Source organism: Vicugna pacos, chromosome 34 (genome assembly GCF_048564905.1).
Source record: "Vicugna pacos chromosome 34, VicPac4, whole genome shotgun sequence".
Lineage (NCBI taxonomy): Eukaryota > Metazoa > Chordata > Mammalia > Artiodactyla > Camelidae > Vicugna > Vicugna pacos.
The window spans coordinates 13300716-13324090 of NC_133020.1; the positions used below are offsets into that span (position 1 = coordinate 13300716).

The 23375-nt window shown below is 44.2% G+C and overlaps 1 protein-coding gene and 1 long non-coding RNA gene across 4 annotated transcripts in view; one reads left to right on the forward strand and one right to left on the reverse strand.

Moving 5' to 3' along the window:
• GUCY2C (guanylate cyclase 2C) overlaps positions 1 to 23001 on the forward strand; it is a 76279-nt gene extending 53278 nt beyond the window's left edge. For both annotated transcript variants that reach the window (XM_072954289.1, XM_072954290.1), the window contains exons 17-27: positions 1027 to 1159; positions 2936 to 3073; positions 3860 to 3948; positions 6578 to 6669; positions 9077 to 9235; positions 12582 to 12774; positions 14910 to 15084; positions 18062 to 18160; positions 19588 to 19682; positions 21223 to 21299; positions 22398 to 23001. In XM_072954289.1, the coding sequence (XP_072810390.1) occupies positions 1027 to 1159; positions 2936 to 3073; positions 3860 to 3948; positions 6578 to 6669; positions 9077 to 9235; positions 12582 to 12774; positions 14910 to 15084; positions 18062 to 18160; positions 19588 to 19682; positions 21223 to 21299; positions 22398 to 22572 (1425 nt within the window). In that variant the 3' untranslated portion in view covers positions 22573 to 23001. The remainder of the gene's footprint in view (positions 1 to 1026; positions 1160 to 2935; positions 3074 to 3859; positions 3949 to 6577; positions 6670 to 9076; positions 9236 to 12581; positions 12775 to 14909; positions 15085 to 18061; positions 18161 to 19587; positions 19683 to 21222; positions 21300 to 22397) is intronic.
• On the reverse strand, positions 1026 to 5624 carry LOC107033151 (uncharacterized). Of its 2 annotated transcripts, XR_012066826.1 has the most exons (5): positions 5231 to 5624; positions 4042 to 4236; positions 3852 to 3918; positions 2030 to 2116; positions 1026 to 1161 (listed from the first exon to the last, which is right to left on the reverse strand). It is a non-coding gene; the product is annotated as an uncharacterized lncRNA (long non-coding RNA). The 2 variants fall into 2 exon arrangements; XR_012066825.1 differs by lacking the exon at positions 1026 to 1161 and having other exon boundaries at positions 1168 to 2116.
• Positions 23002 to 23375: the final 374 nt, after the last annotated feature.

Genomic DNA, 23375 nt, shown 5'->3' on the forward strand with positions numbered 1-23375 from the left:
CTATTGCTATTTTTATTATGAAATTCTTTCTACATTGGGCTTGGGGGACACATTTTTTGTAGATTTGCTGGAAATAAAAAAATCACATAAAGTTTCAGGGAAGTTGACTGAATCCTCAGCTTTATAAGAGAAAGTATTAAGGACAGACATTCATCTTTCATGAGGCAGTAATAAATTTGGACATGTATATTTCCCAGACATGGTATGAAAAGGAAGTGGATACCAATAAGCAGGTAGCTTCCAAAAATGAGGAAGAGCCAATCCCGAGAGCAAGCTATTTGATATGGTCTTAAATCACCTGAAGGTCACAGAGGATCAAAATCAGTTGGAAAAAAATGTGATATATTACTCTACTAGCCACAGTTTACGTCTGAGATCCAGGCTAACACCAGTTTCTGCAGTACCACCTCTGACACCAGGGGGGAGCACACCAGCCAAAAAACGGGCTTCTTCTTGCAAAATAAAATGAACATCCTGTTTCAAAAGAGAATGAAACCCATTAGATTTTAGGAAATAATCCAGCCTAGCCTCTCCCTTCAGAAAGGCAAGGCTTTATTATTCATAGTTTTTCATGGAGGTAGCAGAGGACCAGAAAACCTGAGGTCCCAACCAAGTAAGTGGTAAGCATAAACACAGAAAAGTAGGATCAACCTTTGCTTTACATTATGTACAACTACTTAACCAGAGTCTTTAGACAGTTGTCTCTTACTATGTCACCTAACTAGACCTCAAAACTAGATGCAGTGCTTAGGCAAATATTAGGGCTTCAACAATGTTTTTATTTTTATTTATTTTAATTTTATTTTTTTTTATTTGGTGGAGGTAATCAGGCTTATTTCTTTCTTTCTTAATGGAGGTATTTAACAATGTTTTTAAAGTTAAAATTAATGGAATTAAATTTAAAATCTGATGGTGTGATTCTATCCGCATGCCAAAATGATTTCGAAATGTCATTTCTTTCCTTAAAATAATGAAGCAGCTGAAGTGTCCTATCTCTTTGTTCTCCTGTCATCTGAAAAATTACAGGGGATGTCATATCTGCACTCCAGTAAGATAGAAGTCCACGGTCGTCTGAAATCCACCAACTGTGTGGTGGACAGCAGAATGGTGGTGAAGATCACTGATTTTGGCTGCAATTCCATTTTACCTCCAAGGAAAGGTCTGTAATGAATGAAATTTTTACTAGTTTCTCATTTAGAAAAAAAAATTTTTCTCATAAGCCTGTGTAAGGTGCTGAGGATCTGGTGATACTGATCAGAAAAGAAACACTTCAAGCCACAAAGGGCAACAGTTGGCTCATTTTGGCAACCTCCCCTGATCAGCACATGCTTGTTGAGTTGAGCAAATCTCTGTGGATTTCCATGCGTCCCTTGATATCAGGGAGAAATCATAAAGTTATTGGCTTGTGGAAGCAGAGCTGCGGGAAAAGACATAGAAGGTTAGAGCATAAGAGACCTGAGAAGTCCTCTGTCTCACCCCTTCCTTTATGGAACCCGAATTGAAGCTCACAGAGGAGAAGAGATTTGTCCAAGAAGACAGAGGACAAGGCTGGAGCCCCCTTTCCAAATTCTAGACTTCATCTGTTTACCCGTGAGAATAATAATAGGAAATGATAATGATTAGAAAAAGCTCTTCTCAGTCAAATATATTCTTATCCCTTTCAGGATTGTGATGAGGGTCAAAAAAGTAACAGACAGAAAAGTGATCTGTAAAGTATAAGGGGCCTGTCAGGTGGAATATTACTCGTTCTTACTGTAACTCAGGGCTAAACAGCCTCAGCAGTCCCACCTTCAGATGTGCCTCAAAGTGCTCCCCAGATCCAAAACTGAATTCCACTTCTGATTCTACTTTGCAGTCCTCTAGTTTGCCCTTAATAGATGAAAAATAACAATTCTGCCCCCATTTCTTCAATCACGTCAAGCATGCTAGGACATTGGACTCAGTCCAGTAAGTGCTTGTTGAGGACCTACTGTGTGCCGAGCGTGGTTCCTCATGTAGTGGAGCAAGTCTCTTTCATTAAATGACTCACCACGACACAGACATAGGATGAACTGCAGGTCAACTCCTATCCTCCTGAACTTCACTCAGTGATAGCTTCCTCTCTGGGGTCGGTGACCTGAAATTTTAGCATAAGTAGATTTACTTCACTTTCTTACAAGCCCAACCATTGGGATCAATTGTACGTGAATCACAAGGCACATAAATTCACACAACATCAAGGGAAGTTGGAGGAAAGTTAGTTGTATGCCCCTGTTATTACTAAATAAGATGTGTGATAGGGATTGAAAATCCAAGTGTCTGCAGGAGCCACACACAGGACACAGGAGCGCTTCCCTTGTGTGCAGGAGACTAGATGGAAAGCGCTAGGAATAGCAGGCACGTTATTTTTTTTAAAGAATCCCGCAAGAACCAAAGAACACACACCTGTGGGTAATAGCTGGCTCTGGGGCTGCCAGCGTGTCACACCTGGAACATACCAGTCATGGTTTCTTTGTTTAAATGTGCTGTCTTTGTTTTCTTTTAGTAAATATATATATATAATATGTTTTATATTATATAAAATAAATATATAGTTTTAAAATATTTATGAAGGCTTTTGTAGGTTTATACCATATGTTCTATAAGCTGTTAAATCCTCAGTCTCTCATTCCACTGCGTTCACCCCACAGATATTTACTGAGCACTTCCCGAACAGCTCCTGCTGTTCGAGGTGGACCTCGAGGGTTTTCAGGACCGCGATCCAAGTTTTAGGGAGGACATTGCTGGATGACTTCACCCAAATCCTGGCATTACATAGTCAGCTTAGAGGCCAAGTGTGTGTTCTCCCTGTCACCAGCATGAGTGTGGGGTGTAGGGACTTAAAAGCAAAAGCAAGGTGGAGACCCCTGGGCCGCTCACTCCCCTCAACCTTGCAATCTCCATGCTGAACGCACAGACCTGTGGACTGCCCCGGAGCACCTCCGCCAGGCCAGCGTCTCCCAGAAAGGAGACGTTTACAGCTACGGGGTCATCGCGCAGGAGATCATCCTGCGGAGAGAGACCTTCTACACGCTCAGCTGTCGGGACCAGAATGGTAAGGCCCTGATCCTTCGGGGGCCTTCTCTGGGAGCCAAGGGGAATGAGAGGCTGAGGGAGGCCCTGAGGTTTCTGTGACCACACCCCGGTCCCCACCACCGGCATACCTGCCCTCACACTCCGCAGGGTAGCGGGAGGGATTCAGTGATGGGACTGCTAGAGGGCTCTGAAGCCCGGGACTGTGTACCGCTGCCGGGTGCCGCTGCTGGCAGTGTTACTGGGACTTAAAGAATCTTGCCCTACAATTTCCTGCTTTCCTTCTGATTCCTTCCGAGACATGTGTCTGTGGAACACCTGAGCTAGACCCCTCCAGTGGGAAGACATACACATTGCAGTTCTTACCAAGAGCACGTCTAGAGTTTCCTACATGTCCTCTCGGGGGGGTAAATGTTTCCTTCCATTCATCCAGTCCCCGCTTTACTGAGCACTTACTATGTGCCAGCTCTTACCTGTCGGGGGGATGGAGGTGGCTGAGGGATGGAAAGGGGGCAGGCTAGAGTCTCGGTCAGAGGAAGCCTACCTAAGGCAGTGGTATCTGAGTTAAGTTTTAAAGGGTTAGTAGCCTTGAGTTAAGGTGACTTCCTGGGTGTAAGTGGGCATGGGCCCCTTCACCTGGTGGCTCAGCCACTCACTCAACATCTGTCTATCGAGTGCTGGCCTAGGCTCAGCCACACTCCCCCTGGGGACCCAACCAGGGTCTGTGAACCACTCAGAGTCTGGCGGCTGCTAACATTTCCTCGCACTGCAGTCCTTCATGTAATTTACATTATTCTCACCCCATCAGAGAAGATTTTCAGAGTGGAGAATTCCAACGGAGTGAAGCCCTTCCGGCCAGATCTGTTCCTGGAAACAGCAGAGGAGAAAGAGCTGGAAGTGAGTGTATCTCCCCGCATGCGTTTCTTTGGGCTCCTCTAACAAAGTACCACAAACTTGGGGGATTAAAGCAACAGAAATTTATTCGCTTACAGTTCTGGAGGCCAGAAGTCTGAAATGAGCTGTCAGAGGGTCATGCTTCCGTGAGAGTCTGGGGAGAATCCATACCTCTCTTCTTCCAGGAGCTTCTGGTGGCCTTGACATTCCTTGGCTTGTGGCCACAACACTCTAATCTCGGCCTCCCAGGTCATAGTCTCCTCTTCCATCTAATCTCCCCCTGACTCCCTCCTGTGTTAGGATACATGTGACAACGTTCAGGCCTGCCAAGATAATCCAGAACTATCTCCCCATCTCGAGATCCTTAGTGACACCTGCAAAGAGCCTTTTTCCAAATAAGGTAACCTTCAGTGGTGCCAGGGTTAGAACATATCCCTGGGAGCCGTTGACAGCCTCCCGTACTCCTGTGTCCTTTCCCACCCCTCTCGACTTGGGCAAGAGCTCCTTACTCACAACCACGTTCTCAGTTACTAGGAGCTAAAAGAGCAAGATGTCCATGTGATGCATTTATTAAGGTTATAAATACCACCTACTGATTAAAAAGTAAATATGCCAACATCTAGAAACAATAGAGAAACATACTTTCACTCTTTCTGTCTTTCCTCTGAAGAAATTGGAGATTTTTCTCTTTATACTGGCTTAAGTTTTAAAATAATCTCTCATAAAGGTCTTTAAGGCCTGTGGGAAAAAAAATCTAAATTTTTTAAGAAGAATTTTATCTGAGCTTTTATAGTCCAGAATATTAGTAAGTCTGTGTTTTAAAACTATAGGGGGGCAGGGCATAGCTCAGGAGGCAGAGCACATGCTTAGCATGCACAAGGTCCTGGGTTCAATCCCTGGTACCTCCTCTAAAATAAATAAAATCAATAAATTACCCTCCCCCCAAAGCTATTTATGGTCATCAAACATTTCTGTAAACTATGTTCCCTGCAGGATAAAGATAAAAACATTTTCCTTCAGTTCACAGGCACCCGCCAGATGAGGGTGATGGCCCGCCTCGGCTGGGCGTGGATTGGCCATTTTTACTTCTCTCCTCTCTTTCAATATAAAAGGCACTTGTGGCCCCAAGGCTCTAAGATACATCTCCTATCCTTGCCGTCTCCTCCCGCTTCCTTTCCTCCTGCTTTTCTGGATCCTAGGACCCCTCCCCGCACATCAGCATATCTCTTCTCGAAACTCTTGTCTCGTCTGAGTATATCCGTATATTGTTTAAAACCTCTCTCACCAAAGCATCCTCCTCTTCGATTCACTCGTGTAGCGTGATGGGTCTGGAACTGGAGATGAGGAGTTAGACGCCGTATCTAGTAGCGCGTTCCAACAGGACACAGGCCTGACACGGGTTGACTTGGCAACGCCTGAGGAGCATCAGCAATTTCGCGGGCGGTGCTGCATCTGCGCATTTGTCGGTGCTCCTGTCGCTGGCAAGTCATTTTCCCAGGCGAGAGCACCACCTAGTGGTGAATACGGGCAACCACGGTTCTATGTCCCGGTCCTCTCCCTCGCTGGGGACGCGTTAAGGTGAAGAACGCAGATACAGACCGGACTGCTTCTGGTACCCTTGTGATCTTGTTTTGGGTCGAGTGGAGAACAAACTTCATTGAAAACAAATAGTTCTGTCCATGCCTTTTGGTCCAGCAAAAGCTGCAAACCAGTGGTATCAAAGGAGACAATGCTTCCACGAGCTTCCTGGTCTCCCTCTTCCTCCATACCTCCCCTTCCTCCATACCTCCCCTTCCTCACTTCTCTTCTCCGCTACAGCTAGGGTTTGATGACATCACCTGCGGAGCTTACAAATGTATAGATTATTGTCCTTTGCCCATGCAGTATCTGAGACATACTTAGGCTAAGGAAATATGCACTATTTATCTGAAATTCAGGTTTAGCTGGATGTCCTGTGTTTGTATTTGCTAAATCTGAGAACCCTATTAAGGCCCCTTCACAAACCAGTTAATTCAGACTCTTCTCCTGGGGTGGGGTCTGGGCGTAAGAAATTTTGTGAACGCTCCGCAGACGATTCCACTGTCAGGCGTGGTGGAATTCTAGTGTCATAGAGCCTCACTCTGGCTTACAGTCACTTGCCTCGTTCTCACCAAGCCTAGCTATTTATTGCCTTCCCCAGCCCCTAACATAAACCCTGCAAAAATGTCTGTAAAGCATTTTGTCTCTCCCATCAACCCAGCCCCGTCCAAATCAGTATCACCATTTTCATCAGTTTAGGACTGAAGACATTCAGCCATTAAAAAATGACAACATAATGCCATTTGAGCAACACGGATGTCCTTGGAGAATGTCATTCGAAGTGGAGTAAGCCAGAAAGAGAAAGAAAAGTACCATATGATATCACTCATATGTGGAATCTAAAAAAAAAAAAGAAAGAAAAAGAGGACCGAAGGGAAGGGTGAGGCAGAGAGTGATGACTGAGATACGCTGCAGGGGACTGGGCCATCTCATCCTCATTGTCAGAGCTGAAATTCTTAAAAAAAATTCCCCACCTCAGTGACTCCCATCAGTGAGCAGAATAGGGTAGGATACCCCCCCCCCCGCCCCGAGCTAATCCACCTCTTCCTTCCAGGTCTACCTGCTTGTCAAAAGCTGCTGGGAGGAAGATGCAGAAAAGAGACCAGACTTCAAGAAAATTGAGAACACATTGGCCAAGATATTTGGGTATTGCTGAAGTTTTTACTTTTCCTCACTAATTTCAGATTTTTCTAATAATAGTTGACATTCCGTGGCATCTAAGAATGAAAATGTCTTTTCTAATGAAAAATCTCAGACTGTAATACCTGTCTCAAAAAAATTAAAATGATACAGAGACGAACAGACCATTGTCTCAGGGAAATAGTCACTTGAAAAGTTAAATACTCAAGGGCAAAACTCACCTGATTAGAAAGTAAATTCTGACTGATCATAAATACATATGTTAACAATACGGTTCCCTGACCCTTCTGCAGGTAATTAGGATTTAGACATCTAGTATGAATCCTAGGAATCTGCAGAGACCCTGGATAATTCTCAAGATTAGCGTATTTCTTAAAATTTTAAAATCTTAAGATCAGCAACTTTGACCTTAAGCACTTAAGACTTGAGCCATGAGTCAGATTATAATTCAGGATCCAAAAAAATAACACACAATTATCCAATAAGATTGCATTTTAGATTTCCCACGTCTTCAGTTAGATACAAGGCAGAGTGAGAGAAGTAATCCTGCAGTAAGAGTTAGGAGATCCAGTTTCTAGACTAGGATCTGATAATAGTTTGTTGTGAGACATTGGGCAAAGTGTTCACCCTAACTGGGTATTGGTTTTGTTGCTGCTAAAACTGAAATGAACGAGATGATTTCTGCAGTTCCTTCCTGCTTCTCCTGTAGTTCTCATCAAGTCAAAGACACAGACATTTAATGAGGCTAAACAAAGCTCAGGGCTGAGATGAGGGAGAGTGAAGACAAAGTGTGGCCACTGATTGGTAGATCTAAACCATCATGTGTGCGAAAGGAGCAGCAAATAATAAATGGTTTAATTCTTGGCCCTTTTCATTCCTTCCCAGACCTGTTATTAAGAGCAGATGAGATTGTATGTGTGACAGATGAAACATACACTCAAGAAGATAAAACTGGCCCCGTGCTATTTAGCCTTTAATATGACGGCCCTCAACTTGTCGGCACATTGAGATCACATGGGGAGATTTTTAAAATATTGATGCCAGAGTCCTACCCTGGAGAGTCTGATGCAATCTGGGTGCAGGCTGGCATCAGGAGTTTAAATAAGCTCCTCGAGTGATTAAAATATGCAGCCAAGGTTGAGGAACCTGCTTTAATTGAATTAATTCATCGTGAAGTAAGATAATCCGTCTTCATCTTTTACCCCTACTCCCTCCCTCACCCTTTCTACCCAGCTGGACTCCATCATGGTTTCAAGTAAGAATCTCCTAGGGAACTTGCTAACAAAAAATTCTCTTAATCCCAAGCCAGCAGCTTCCGGTCATAATAGGTCTGCGATAGGACTCAGCAATGTCTTGAATTTTTAACAGACACCCCGCCCCACACCAAGTGAATTACGATGCAGTCCATCTTTTTGAGTGCAGAAGTGGCAACTTTTCATTGTTGTCGTGATAATGAGGTGGTCTGATTTATTCCTCCCCTCCGGCTGTGCCGTACATGAACTTTGTCTGTGGTCCTCTCGGCAGCCAGGCAGGAACTCGGTGTACGTCCTGACTGGGCTCTGCACCAAGACCTGCCACAGGGTCCCAAGAAGCCGTTGTCTCCCCTTAGTCATCTTGGTCTAACAAAATAATCCAAGTTAGGTCTCCTGCTTTAGGACCCTGACTCTGTTCTGAAGAGATAATGTAAGGCTCAGTTTTACTTTTCTTGGTCTTTTTCTTATATTTCCCTTTATTGCAAATTGTTTATTATTAAAATTCTAAAAAAATATGAATAAGCAAGGAAGTAAAAGCATTACCTATTTCTCCATAGATGACCACCAGTTTTCAAAAATTGAAAATGAGATTATAATTCTTGCTGTTTTATAAACTGGCTTTTTTTACTTAACAATATAGCAGTAACATCTTTCTGTGTATTTCACGATTCTAATATGTATTTAATGGTACATTCCTATTCTACTGCTTCATAATATTTTAGTTACTCTTTGTTATACATTCAGGTTGCTTTTAAATGTTTACTAATGTGAAGAATACTGTGACTTTCTTTGTAGTTAACTTTCAGCACATTCGTGATTGCTTCCTTGGGGTAATTCTTAGAAGCAGAGTCAATTGGCTGACCTGTACGGCATTCTTTAGCTTATGACACATTTGAGCAGCTCTCCCTGCAGGAAGGTTGTAATGTGTATTTTTCCTTCTTCATACCTTCACTGATGACCATTGTTCTAACATTTATTTTTCTTTTTAAAAAAAATGTTATTTCTATTTCTTTGATCCTTCCTGAGTTCAAATTTTTTTGCTGCATTCATTGGCCATTTTTATTCTCTTTGTTTAATTACCTGTTCATGATATTTGCCCCTCGTTTTAATTCATGTTTCCTTAATGATATAGAGAGCTCTGTATCTGTTACTACTTCCAGCCTTTTCCATGACCAAAAAAATGAAAGTTATATGGATACCTTGATCCGACGTCTACAGCTGTATTCCCGAAACCTGGAACATCTGGTGGAGGAAAGGACCCAGCTGTACAAGGCAGAGCGGGACAGAGCTGACAGACTCAATTTTATGTTGCTCCCAAGGTAAGGAAGTCTTTTCTCCCGTGGACGTGACTTCCTGCGCCTCAGCCCTTAAGGCTGGAAGTCGAACCGTCTTTGTCAAGCGTTGGTTTGCTCTGTAGTTCTGTGAGATTGCTCCCTTTTGCATATTCTTCAACAGATTGTTGTGTTTGAAGATGCATGTACCCTGCTAAGCCTCGTCCTGGTTTGCACTTTCTAATTAGCTAGAAGAAAGAGGTGGTTTTCCAGTGGCCACGTGGTGCCACAGAAGGGGCGTGGATAGTGGAGTCAGAATGACCTGGACTCCAGCACCTCCTGACCACTTTTACTCAGTCTGCGACCTCAGGCGAGACACTGTCTCTCTTTGGTCCAAAAATGGAAATTAAAGTTTTCCTACAGAATCTATGAGCTGTAAGGCACTTTCAGGCACTAAGAGTCAGTGTCTTCACTTTCTTCTGTCCGCCTCAAAGTAGAAGCCAAATTATAAGAAGTGGGAGCTGTCTTTAATGGAGGAGGTGGGGTCTCGTCCCCCCACCCCACGTGTCTCATCACAGAGGCATTTATGGTCTGATCTCTATTTGGGGAAACAATATTACAGCCATGACAGAAGAGAAAGGAGGTAGGGTTGAAATCCCAAACAGTTTAACTTTTTATCCCCATTGGTACTCGGTTGATAACTAAGAAATTTTAAGATAAGCAAGAAATTAAAATGTGGAGAGCTGGGAAATAGGTTGGGCCAAGGGACCCACAGCCGTCACGAGTAAGAGGCAGTGTTCTGCTCTTATTCCTGTGTGATAAGCCGTCCTGTTAGATGAGGATAAGCGAGGCAGCCTAGCACTGGATGAAATCGTGGAAACTGAGGTCAGCCAGGCCTGGCTTCAAATCATGGTTCCACTGCCGATGAGGGATCTGCAGCCTTGGGCAAGTCCCCTAAATGCTGCAAGCCTCAGTTTCCCATCTGCCCCAGAGGCTGGCTCAAAGAATCCCCCGAAATAACGTGCAGACTATAAGGTACTTAGCACAGTGTCTCGAACGACCATGGTGGTTATTATTAGGCATAGTGGTGATGACTTTTATATATTACTCGTATTTATTATTGTTTTATTTTGAACCCATGCTTCATTTAGCATATCAGCTCTACATGAATAAAAAAATGGTTTTGAGATCACAGGAAACGTTCTCTAAATAAATAGTTTCTCTTCTACAAGCCTGAAGGAAGAGGTAGGAATTACACACACGCTCTGTTCTGTCATCTGGTCCTGAAGAGAACCTGATGCAGAACCCGTGTGCCCTCCGAGTGCCGAGGACTGCCTGGCGTTGGCACCCTGGGCGTAGCCTGGAACCCTTAACGTTCACCTTAGAGATGGCGGTTTCTGTTGGAGCTGCATAAATGTTCGTTACAGAAGCATAGTTCCTTGCCTGGCCTTTCATGCTGAGTTGTGACAAAAACAGCAGCCTGATAATTTAACTGCCTCCCCAGGGTTCGATCACTGATGGTTTTAACCCGCAATATCACTCACAGGACTTGAAGCACCTCTGCTTTTGTCCTACCTTTGGCTCAGTGTGCCGCTTTGACCACTAGATGGTAGATGTTTTTGCTGGATTGCCAAAGTTTGTGTGTAACAGTGGCTGGAATTAATCTCCATTGACTACAGGGCAACTCACTTTGGTCACTTATGTACAGACTCTTTATATTTGCAAAAAGGAAACTAAAATATACATGAACAATACCTAGAAGAAGCAAAGATAAACAGCTACAGCAAAATTGTAAAAAAACAAATTGCACGCAGGAGCTGGATTTCTCGTAAACACTTTTTCCGCAGTACACCTTGGGGTTTTGCAACAGATTAAAGTAGAGGTTCTTTCTACTTACGGGAAGCACTGCTAAGGTACCTGCCCTACACTGCTTCTGTGTCGGTGGCAGCCTGTTGTCAAAGCTCACCGGGCTAAGTCAGAGCCCTTCCTTCATGGATCTACCAACAGTAGTTTCTGTCTCAGGTAACACAGTGTTTTCCAAGCTCACGTGACTTAGACCCAAGCAGTGAAAATGGAGGGCAGAAGTGGTGGAATATCCAATCTCGTCATTACATCAGGGGAGCCTCCAGTATAATCTGCACCTCACGCTGGGCACGCCGAGACCACTGAAGTGCCTCTGCGAATCTAACCAGCCACACCCCAAGGGGTGTTTTTCAAAGGTCCCTCATTTCATCACTGCACCAAGTGAAGGGACTTCTCGCTGCTCCAGAGGTTCTCTGAGTGGTCCTGGGTATCCTCGTGGTTGGTTGGCTGTCTGTTTTCCCAGAAAGTGCCAGACATTCTTCCCTCACTTCAGGCAGCACGCCTCCAAAACTTCCCCATCTCCTTGGGTATCCAAGGCCTGGGCTGTGGAGGAAATGTGGTGCAAAAAAAAAAAAAGAGTTACTGAGTCCTAGGACTGGCTCTGAGACCTTGTGAAAATCATGCTTTCTTTTTAAGCCTCAGCTTTCTCATCTGTAAAAACAAGGGATTTCTCCTCCATGATGTCTGTGGTACCTCCCTACTTCCAGGAAGTCCACACTCTGGTCCTTTAGGAAGTAATCTCAAGGGCAGACAGAACACGCAGCCTCATGTCAGCCCCACCCCATAAAGGAAGCATGGAGTCCCTTCTCTAGTTCTTCTGTCTTCATTCTGAGTCTGATACGCTGCTCTTTATATCTGTTCAACAGAGATATTCTAAGTTGCTTCTATTTGACTTCTGCAGTTTTAGCATAATTTTTTAAAACTTGTTTACATGGTAATTGATGCTGCTTTTTTAAAGGACCCAATCCTGGTGCAAAATATTTCAAGTAAACTCTGGTTCGGGATATATCAAAGTTCATTTTTAAATGCATTATTCCTTCATAGTGACAGTAAACAAGGCCATGTTAAATATGCCAGGGAAGTAAAACTATTAACTGATGAGAAAGTCAGCTGTGATAGCTCAGATCATGAGTCAGGTCCTTAGCATCAATGACACACGCTCCTTCTCAGTAGCTGGTTATAGAGCTGTATCTAGAAGAAGCTGACAATCAATAGGGAGGTTAAAAAGTGAGCAAGTATTAAGGATATGCAGGTGTTAGCATTATGTATACTTGTATATTAGGGCTATGATCAAGTATTAATATTGAACATCCTTATATTCATCTGAGATCAGATAACATGTTACGTGTGTGTGGGTAATATGTTCATATATATGATGTGTGCAAACTATCTTTGCTTCCTAGCCACACAGTTCGCCGGACAGCCCAAATTCTAGAATTCCGGTGGACAATTATGACTGTCTCAGAGATTTCTGTAGAGGAAGAAGACCTTCACTGAAGTTGAAGGCATTGCTTTTTCCTTCTTTGTCCAGGCTGGTGGTCAAGTCTCTGAAGGAGAAGGGCATCGTGGAGCCTGAACTGTACGAGGAAGTCACGATCTACTTCAGTGACATCGTGGGCTTCACCACGATCTGCAAGTACAGCACCCCCATGGAGGTGGTGGACATGCTCAACGACATCTATAAGAGCTTTGACCACATCCTCGACCACCACGACGTGTACAAGGTAACCGCTTCACCTGGCAGGCGGAGGTGATGGTTCAGCCCCAGGTCAGCAGAGCCGGAACTGGTTGTTTCTGCTATGACCTGTCTCTCTCAGTATCCCCCAGGATTTGTTCCAGGCCTCCCGCAAATTCCAAAATCCCCAGATGCTCCAGTGCCTTGTATAAAATAATGTAGTATTTGCATATACGTACATCCTCCCGTGTACCTTAAATCATCTCTAGATTACTTGTAATATCTAATATAATGTGAATGCTATGTAGGTAGTTTCTGGAGTGTGGCAAGTTCAAGTTTTACTTTTTAGAACTTTCTGGAATTTTTTAAAAAATACTTTTGATTCAAAACACTAAACCTAAAATGACAGAAGTCAGTTAGTTGCTATGTATACGCTCACTCTGGGACCCAAGCTAATGAAGGAACCTCAGTCTGAATACCATGTTACCTGAAACCACATGTTGGGTCTGAAATATTCACTGGTCAAAGCAACTCACATGCTCTAATTTGTAGCCAGTAGGGCAGGGAGTGGAAGCAAATATTTGTAAATACTTTCTGCCACAGCCTTTCATGAATTTCCTCTTACAGAGTCACTTTTTTAATTGAAATTTTCTTTATGAAAGTAAGGCATGCATGTACTTTAAACAAGGCAATGTTATGAAAGATTTTTAATGGTAAAAATAAGGCAAAAGCAAGATGCATATATTTTTGATTCATGGTTTGTTGAATCCACAATGCAGGACTCGCGGATACACAGGGCTGCCTATATGCAGGTCTTGTCCTGCGTAACTTAAGATTTAATGAATTAGTGGTGGAATATGAGCTAAAAGTGAAGGGAGGCGGAAGAACTGGATGGATCAGAGGTCAAAATGGCCATGTGACTTTAAGAAACCATGTGACAGACAAAACGTGGGGAGGATGGTTTATTCTTCAGTTATCTTCAAACAATGGACAGTATTCAGGCCGATTACAAATAAAGCAGGGAAGACACCAGGGTTATGCTAAGTACAATAGGAATCTTTTGTTGTTGTAGTTGTTGCAATAACAAGCATGATTGGAAAAAGACTGAGGAAGAGCAAGGAGGCTTGTGTAAGTTCAGACCTGGATCTGTTACCTAACGAGGGTGCTGACCAGCTCCAGGCTGATAACGTCTGAGCCAGAACAGCAAAGGAGAATTGAATTCCCACATTTTTATGTTGGAAAAGCTGCAGAGCATATGAAACAAGTGACTTCAGAATTAGAGCTCTTTATTTAAATCCCATTTTGCCTCACCTAATTGTGTAACCTCATAAAATGTAGTATTTGACTTCACCAAGTCTGTTTACCTACCTGTAAAATGGGATGATGACAATACCTAACTCAGTGGATTACTGTGAAAATTACAAGATAAACAATATGCATTGTATCCTTAAGTTTAGAGGTCACTCATATAACAGTCTGTTATGATGGTATTACCTACAGAGGGGACTTCCTTTTAAGGTTAATCTTAGCCCAGTCCTCACCCCATGTAGATCAGAAAGCCATATGAACAAGAGTTCTTGTTGAGCAGAAAACGATTATGCATTTTAGAAATACTCAGCAAGAAGTTACCTGACCAACACATGAACTATGAATATGATTATGAAAATAAAATTAAGAGGGAGAACATCTACTGAAGAATAATGTTAATATAAATCTACCATCTATTACAAGAAAAGTGATTGGTATCATCATACTACAAGAATGTGTATTATGTCTTAGAGGAACCCACAATTACTGTCAAAAATGATAAGTGCTAACAATGACTTTTCTGGTAATTAGAGGCATTCCAAAAATTAAGATAAAACAATTCAGATTATTTAAACATTGATAGAATTGTCAGCACGTCAACACTGATAGAATTGTCATTGATTAATATTATTATGAAGTGCTTTCATTTGGTTAAAATCCGTTATGGTTGTTTTATCAACCGTTTAACCAGGCTACAGAAATCCTGAAGAAATTATCGTACAACTAACCTTGAACTAATCCCAGAAAAAGTGTACAGGGCTGTTCTTATACTGAGTTCTCAAAAATGCTTGTATTCAATATGCGATTAACTGCTTCTGTTTAATTTCTTGTGCCATTAGAAGGGGCAGATTCACTGATGAGAACCTACTTCCACAGGTGGAAACCATTGGTGATGCCTACATGGTGGCTAGTGGTTTGCCTAAGAGAAACGGAAACCGGCATGCAATAGACATTGCCAAGATGGCCTTGGATATCCTCAGCTTCATGGGGACCTTCGAGCTGGAGCACCTTCCCGGCCTCCCGATATGGATTCGCATTGGAATTCACTCTGGTATGGAGTTGAGCATCTTAGCACACGGGAACCATACGTACCTCTGCACACCAACTAAATCAGAAGGGTTCAAGGATCTTCAAATGTGATCAGTTTTCACGTGAGGTTTACTCTTGAATCCATCTGCCAAATGCGAGGTCTCATTACTCATCCTCACATAGCTAGACCTATAATTAGTCTCTAGACAGTTCTAGGAAACAGCAGTGATAACAGCACCCACGGAATGATAAACACAACCACAAACTAAAATACCGAGCCCCAGATTCCCTATGTAAGTCACCATATTCACTATGTCATTTATCTCCTCGCCATCCTCTCCCTTCCCCTGACCGCAACTGCTGTACATTTTCCCACTAAAATATTACAGTATCTTAAATGGATTAGATTGTCTATAGGGGGAAAAATATTCAGTCGAATTCCTGTAATAAAAGGGCATTTCTGTTTCCCCAAACTCCTCAGTGGCACAGAAAGTACATGGATCACTTTGAAGACCATGAAAGTCGTCCAACCTTGAATGTATAGATTTGGAAGATGACTTACAAATATTGTAGAAAAATACAGTTGGAGAGGAACTCAGAAGTCACCTAGATTAATCCTTGACAGAGCATAAATTATAGTTCCCAAGATAAATAATAATATAGAAGAATAATAGTAGAACAATCCCAGGATTCCTTGAAAATTCACTATTTCCAGAGTCAACTCACTCCATTATTGAATAGTTGTAATTACTAGACAGTCTGTCCCTGTGTTAAATACAGCACATCTCCCTGTAATTCCTTGTCATTGCCCCTCATCCTGCCCTCCAAGCCTCACCGAAGACTCAGGGGATAGAAAGTCCAAGATCACCCCAGGCTTTATGACAAGGACCAGACAACTGCGTTTGTAAGAGTCATCCTGTATCCGCACTGCCCAGCCCAGAGTCAAGTGGTAAATATTTGCTGATTGAGTAATGAATCAATGGGAGTCCCAGAGTGACTGTAAACGGAAGTTAAAACCAGCTGCCATGTCTTTGACAGCCAGGAACATAGCTGTGGCCTTTCCCACTGTGTCCACAACCAAATGCCACAGATGTCCCATGTACACATAAGGGAACCTCTCTGTGGCCTGTTGCAAATTGTCAGGCCTGGAGGAATGGACGGCGGCAGGAGGGACTGAACCCAGCAGGGAGAATGGAGCTCTGGGTCCTGGTCCCATCTCTTTAACCCGGTGATCTACTCAGTGCCTGAGTCACTGCCAGGGCCCAGGCACTGCCACATTGGGCTGGAATGAAGGTGGACAGTAGATACACATACCCGGAGTGGTTGAGTAAGAAATTAAAAGGTTTCAGTTAAGTATTGATAGTTGAAAACAAGACATAATATCGCAGGGATTTTCCGCCTCCAGGCCCTTCCCCAGCTCATCACTCCAGCTTTGAAGTGACAAGCCAGGGCACAGCCTGACGTGGTTGGGGAGCTCAGAGATCTTGATCATCAAATTGCCACTGCTGCTTTTGTTTGTTTTTTTATTTGTTTATTGTTTGTTTCTTTAGTATTTTTGCATCGAACCTGACAGGGAAGGGTTCGGCACTCAGTATTTTTTCTTCGGATTTTATAAACAGTGAGCAACGCAATGTTTAAATTTTTTCAGTGTTCATAAACACAGAGTATCGGCAGGACAGATCTGTAAAGAAACTCATATAGATCAAAACCCAGTGAGCCAAGCAGAACTTCAGTCATCACCTCTGTCCACAACCTGATTTTGCAGTTTCTGAGTTAACCTTTAACTTCTAAAATTTTGACTCCTTGCATTCGGTCATTCCACACGAACAGCTGACTGAACAACCCTTCTCTCCTACCTGATACACTGGGCCTTGTCCTAACTTGGCTTTTCTTCCTCTTTCTGGAATGTCTTGTGCCACAGGCTCCCCCAGCCTGCTGCATTCACGTGGCACGTGAAACGCTCAGGGAAGCTGATGGCGAGTCCTTGTCTTCTGGGTCCTCCATCATCAGGCCACCAACCCCAGAAATGCTGCTCTGACTTAAATAAAAATAAAAGAAAACAGACTTGGGTCACTGAGCCTTCGAGTGTAGTGCACCCTCCAGCCGTTCAGAGCTCAGGGCTGTGTGGCCACCTGAGCAGGCCAGCAGCGGGATGGTCTTTTGCCTTCCAGAGAGCCTTCTATTTAAAGTAGTAAGGAGGCCATAGGAAAGAACACAATTTTGCCATTTGCAGCAACATAGATGGACTTGGAGGGCATTATACTAAGTGAAATAAGCCAGAGAAAGACGGATAATGTATGAGATCACTTAGATGTGGAATCTGAAAAATACAACAAACGAAAAGCAGACTTATAGAGAACAAACTAGTGGTTACCAATGGGGGGCGGGGAGGCACAAACTTGGGTGTGATAGGCTCAAGGCTGTGTTACACAACATGGGGAAAACAACCAATATTTTGTAGTAACTGTAAGTGGAATGTAACCTTTAAAAACTGTATAAAAGTTTTAAAATTAATTAAAAATACTCTTTTCCTCCAAGAAAAATTAAAAATTAAGTGAAGTAAAATATTTGGGGGGGTAATTAGGTTTGATTTATCTATTTAGTTCTGGAGGAGGTACTGGGGATTGAACCCTGAAGCTTGTGTATGCTAGGCACGCACTCTACCACTGAGCTATACCCTCCCCCCAAAATAAAACTAAATATTAAGGAGGACTTTCCACCTTTGTGGCGTGGATCTCAGGATGCCTTCTTGCTTCATGCAAATGTTCTTTTCTGTGCTGGAGCAGAATACGTTCTGAAAGCATGACTTGAATAATGGTGCTTCCCCCAGTGAATACATTCATTTAAAGCAAAAAGTCACAGCTCACATTTTATAGCTTCAACTACTTCTCCATAAAACAAGACCTTCAGCATCGTGCCCCTGAGATGAGGCTTACTTACCCATCTTAACTCTACTCTGATATCTGTTGCCTCCACTTTGTGCTTTCTGTCCCTTTCAGGTCCCTGTGCTGCTGGAGTTGTGGGGATCAAGATGCCTCGTTATTGCCTGTTTGGAGATACAGTCAACACGGCCTCTAGGATGGAATCCACTGGCCTCCGTAAGAAGGGAGATTGCTTTTCTTAGAGGACAAAGATTTTGTCCTCCAGCACAGGGGATTGTGGGATAAAATGCATAATAAGTACCAGTGAGATGCAGAATGACTCTTCCCATCGACTGGCCGTGGGCCTTTGTCAATCCAGTCCTTGCTACATATTGCCATTGACTGATAATTATTCTGTTCTTCCTTTTTGGCTCAGTTTTAGACTGTTCTCATTAGTTTTGGTCATTTGCAAGGCATTCAGGCACGATCTACCTGAAATAGTCATGACATTTCGCGTAGATCCATGTCAGTTAAACAAATCTTCCATGGGTTAGATACAGAGCATATCCTCTGGTCCATTTTCCTTTTCCTCTTTTATTTGGTTTTCCTGGGAATTGGTTTTAGTAAAGAAAAAGGTAAGCATCTGTTATATGCAAACGCCTATAGCACATTTTGCCTGGTAAGGGAGAGGCTCTGTGTGCTCCACGTAGTAAACGCTCAATAAATGCTGATGACTGTGGTAGTGTTCGATATACACACGAGAGAGAAAGAAAGATGTATGTGGGGGGGGTTCCAAAACACAGGTGGTAGTATGGTGTTTTGTCAGTCTGCTGACAACTGGATACTGGTCTGTACTAGAAAATCACAGTGTAAAGAAGAGTAAGGTTGGGGCCAAACCGACTTGGGTTAAAATCGCAACTATACAAATGCCTGCGTGTAGGCTCGGGGGGAAGTTAGCTCATCTTTCTAAGCGTCAGAAAGTTGAAGATATAAATTGAGGATGAGATGCCAACCTTGCCGGAAGGGTTTCTGGAAGGAGTTGAGGTGGTGCACATTAAGCACTTAGCACTCCCCTGATCCGTGGTAGGCACATGACACGGGGCTGCCATTAGTGTTGTTATGGTCTGTGGTACCCAGAGTGGGAAAGGTGGTGGAGCCATGAACCTGTGGATGACACTGCCCTCACCGCTTGTTTTTGGAGGGATAGCAGTACCCTGGAAGAGTAAAATACGAGAAAATCAAGACTCTATAACCCTCTCCTGCATCTTTACCTGGCCGCCCACACTTAAGCTACTTTTAGAAATTTTTACACTGAGACCCAAAACCGAGTTTTGACTCTCAAGATCAGCACAGTAGCTAAATCCAAACCTGGGCCCATGGGCTCCCACTCTGAGCTGGGATGAGAATCTGTGGGGCATGACCAGGGGGCTCCATCACTCAGGACACTCAGGACAGCACCAGACCCTCTCTCTTTCCATGTGTGACAATAGTTCTTGTCTCACCGATGGTATTTTTAAGTTTTTTTTTTTTTAAACTACAATACCTGAGCTGTCAAGAGCACCTGTAATAAATGTTCTGGATCAAGGGGAAACAACTGGGGCCCTACAATAGCTTTCAAGACGGACGAGATTTCCATTTATTATGCGTTTATTTTGCATTTCCAGCCTTGAGAATTCACGTGAGCAGCTCCACGATGGCCATCCTGAAGAGAACTGAGTGCCAGTTCCTGTATGAAGTGAGAGGAGAAACATACTTGAAGGTGAGTCCACGGAGACAGAACTCAGAAAAAGCTGTCACCGACCCCCGGAGACACCTGCTTTGAGACGACATCCAATGGTCGGTCATGCTAAAGAGCGTGAAAATGCAGAATCCTCTTCTGTTCTCCCTGCGGTGATCACCCACCATCCCCTGCAGGAGACGCCACCACTGAAGACTATCAGCTCAGAACTTTCCTTTCCTCCAAAGACCCCCTTTTGATATTTTGAGCTCTGGCCCCTATGTTATAAAATGCTATCACAATTTCTTCTGCCTGTATTCAAGTTTGTCCCCAGTTCCTCCACTCCCCCGAGCTACAGTCTGGTGCAGGACTTAAATCAAAGCCCTTAACTCCCCACTTACATCCTTGCTCTCACTGCAAGACACTGCTGTTCTCTGAGGCCACCTCTGTCCTCTTGCTGCTCTGTTCCGAGGCTCTGGACCAGTGAAGCTCAGGGTGTGGCCCCCAATTCTGACTTACCAACATCTAGGCACCTGTTAAATTGCAGGTGCCCGCCTCTCCACCAGGCCTGCTGAGCCGGACTCTTGGGTGTAGCTCAGGAATCTGTACTCTAAACGCAGATTCTAAGTGGCTGTGATGCTCAGGGAGGTGTGAGAATCCCTGCTCCAGACACACAATTAGAGCAGCTGCCTGCCAGAGCCACCAGATGTCTCCAGGCGGCCCTCGGGCTGCTTTATGAAGCCAATCACAGTTGGTCTGAAGTCAGCTACCCACTGTGACACTTCTCTGCACCAGCCATGGTGCTCCTGGCCTTTACACCCTGGTTGCAACCTGGAAAAGCCTCCTCCTATGCAGTTGTGTCCAAATGTCACACTCGCCTTTTTAATTCTCCATAAAAATTTTCTGCTGTGTTCCCTCCAAAATAGAAGCGGTCGATGGATTATTACAGCTCAAACACAGCGCCAAACCACTATTTTTTTAAATGAGTGATTTTTACATATGTAACCTTCCAGTCTCCTTTTCAAATACAAGCTCTAGCAGAAACAGAATTTCTCGTGTTTCCATTTATTTTATAGCTTCCAGGTGGACCTAGCAAATGTCACTTAGTGAGTATTTATTGCACATGTGATGCACATGTGTTTATAATTTACACACTTAAGGTAGGGAAACTGGCAAAAGTTTTGTGGCAAAGTGGGAGTAGAGTAAAATGTGGACCAGAGAAACCAGTTGAACTTGTTGGCATAGCAGGATTGTAGAGGAATCTTCTTCCTTCTTCACTTAGAGTTATTGTGCTGTTGCTATGGTGATATTTTGAAATGTCTTTTGGGAAAAAAAAATCCTACTTTGAAAAAAATATATATCTGGTGAATGAGAGACTTATCTTTAAAAGGCACTTGAAATAAAGATGGGTCTAGAGATGATGGAAGTCATATGAGGAAGAGGCGGTGTACCTCAAAGTAAGCACCGATGAGAAACTCCGATAGAGGTGCCGTGTCTCTTGGAAACAGAAACTTGTCGAACGCTGGGCTAGAACGGACTGTCTCGCTGGCCTCCATGGTTCACGCCTTTTTTGTCTCACTAGGGAAGGGGAACCGAGACCACCTACTGGCTGACCGGCGTGAAGGACCAGGAGTACAACCTGCCAACCCCTCCTACAGTGTAAGCTGCTGGCCGGGGCGCGGAGGGGCGGGGGCCTGGGCATCTTGGCTTCGGAAGTCGCGCTGCATGCAGGCAGTTTAACCATTAGCACGTGCTTTGCCAGTGACAGTGATGTGCTGAATACAAGGCAGGAGACTACACACATGAAAAGGCTTTGGGACCTCCCTTCCCAGGCTGCTGGAAACTGGCTGTTTCGGGCTTGCTTAGGAGAGCAGAGGCCAGTTTAGGGCTCGCCTCCTGCACGTCTGGTTGTGACAGGAGTAGAGCATGCTGGGGGCAAGAGGCACTCCCCATGTCCACCCCTGCCTGCAGTGCTCTGCTGAGCCACTTCATGAAAACAGGAACTCCCTCAGCTCCAGGACTACGGTTCTGGGTCTTCACATGGAGTTTGTGTTCTCCCTGAGATGAGGAAGACAGGTTTCAGATCGCAGTAACCAGTTTCAGTTCCCCTAAAGGTGACTCAAATGGTTGTCCAGTTGTACCTTGGCTACTGCAGTCAGTCATGTGGCTGTTGGTGTGGCATTTGCTATGGGAGAGAAACCCTGCCTTATGGACACCTCGAAGCTGGACCCAGACAGATGGCAAGACAGTAGAGACGCCAAAATAACCCAGATCCTGGGGCACAGGAGACCTGCCCCCTAACTAAGAGTATCCCAGGTCCATTCTAAATTCTTCATATCCTCCATCCATTCTGAGTCCTCCCCACACGAGACTCATACTGCTCAGGTGTGAGGCCAGCAAGTTTTCAGGGTTTTCTGGCAGGAGCCTGGCATCCTCCTGTCTCCTCTTCCCCTCCCTGCAGTGGTACGTGTCAACCTAACTGCTCCTCTGAGTTCTAACTGCGTGTTGTTTTGCTTTGAAATGGAAATACAGTTTCCTGCTTGAAATACATCCTGCTTTTCCTACAACCACCCAGAGCAGGGATGACAGTTCTTTAAGTGCATCAGAGGCAAGGATCATTCTGTGTTCTCTGGGCTTCCTATGTTCAGCACAGAGTGTTCAACAAGGATTTGGTGAGCTGAACTGATGGTTCTGGAGCTAAGGGATATTCTGTGGGAACTGCTGAGAAGTTCCGCTTTCCCTCCCCACTCTCTCCAGGGAGAATCAGCAGCGCTTGCAAGCTGAGTTTGCGGACATGATCGCCAGCTCTTTGCAGAAGAGACAGGCCTTGGGGATAAGGAACCGAAAGCCAACCCGGGTGGCCAGCTACAAGAAAGGCACCCTGGAATACTTGCAGCTGAACACGACAGAGAAGGAGAGCACCCACTTTTAAACCTCGGTGAGGCCTGAGGACGCAGGAAAATTAACTCCAGCCGCCCATGGGCAGTGAGCTCAATGCCCCGAAGCCTGCGTTTCCCTGAGACCTCAGCGGAACAGAAGAAGACTCAAATGCAACCTCCTGAGCCTCGGCTACCCCAGCTGGACCGTAGACTTGCTCCTGCGAATCCGATGTGCGCTCTCAGTGCAGTCATGACCTTTCACTCTGGAGCCAGTTGCTCCAGGGAGCTTCAGCCTGGGAAGGAAGAGGAGTGAATGTACTATCTCAAAGCTGAGGAGATTTCATTCTTATTTCACTTATTTTGTTTTTGTTTTGTTTTGTTTGCTGACTCTTTTTCCTTCTGTATTCACGATAAGATTTTTTTTAATTGTCATAATTATATTTTCAGTACTTTATCTCCATTAAATTATATTTAACTCATAATTTTTGTGGAAAATGTGCTGTATATGAGGCAGGAATAAAAGTTCAAAGTTTACCGGGTTGATAGCTGCATTTCCACCTGTTCTGCCCATTTTCCTGGGATGCATCAGCCATCATCGGGTGCTCGCTGAGAAACTGACTAAATCCCCCTGCACTGGAGCAGGGCAAAGCTAGCATCATTGCTCAGGGGTATGGACTTTGATGTTCAGCATCACTTGTGTGCGTGTGGGGATTTTGTGTCTAGGCCTCCAAACATAGGAGCCATCTCGGGTCTGCGATAAATTCCAGTCCTGTCTACCTGTAAAGACACAGTACTTCACACTCTGCAAATATCCCCCTCCCACATCCAGCAGCTGTCTCCTGCCCCTGCTAAGGGC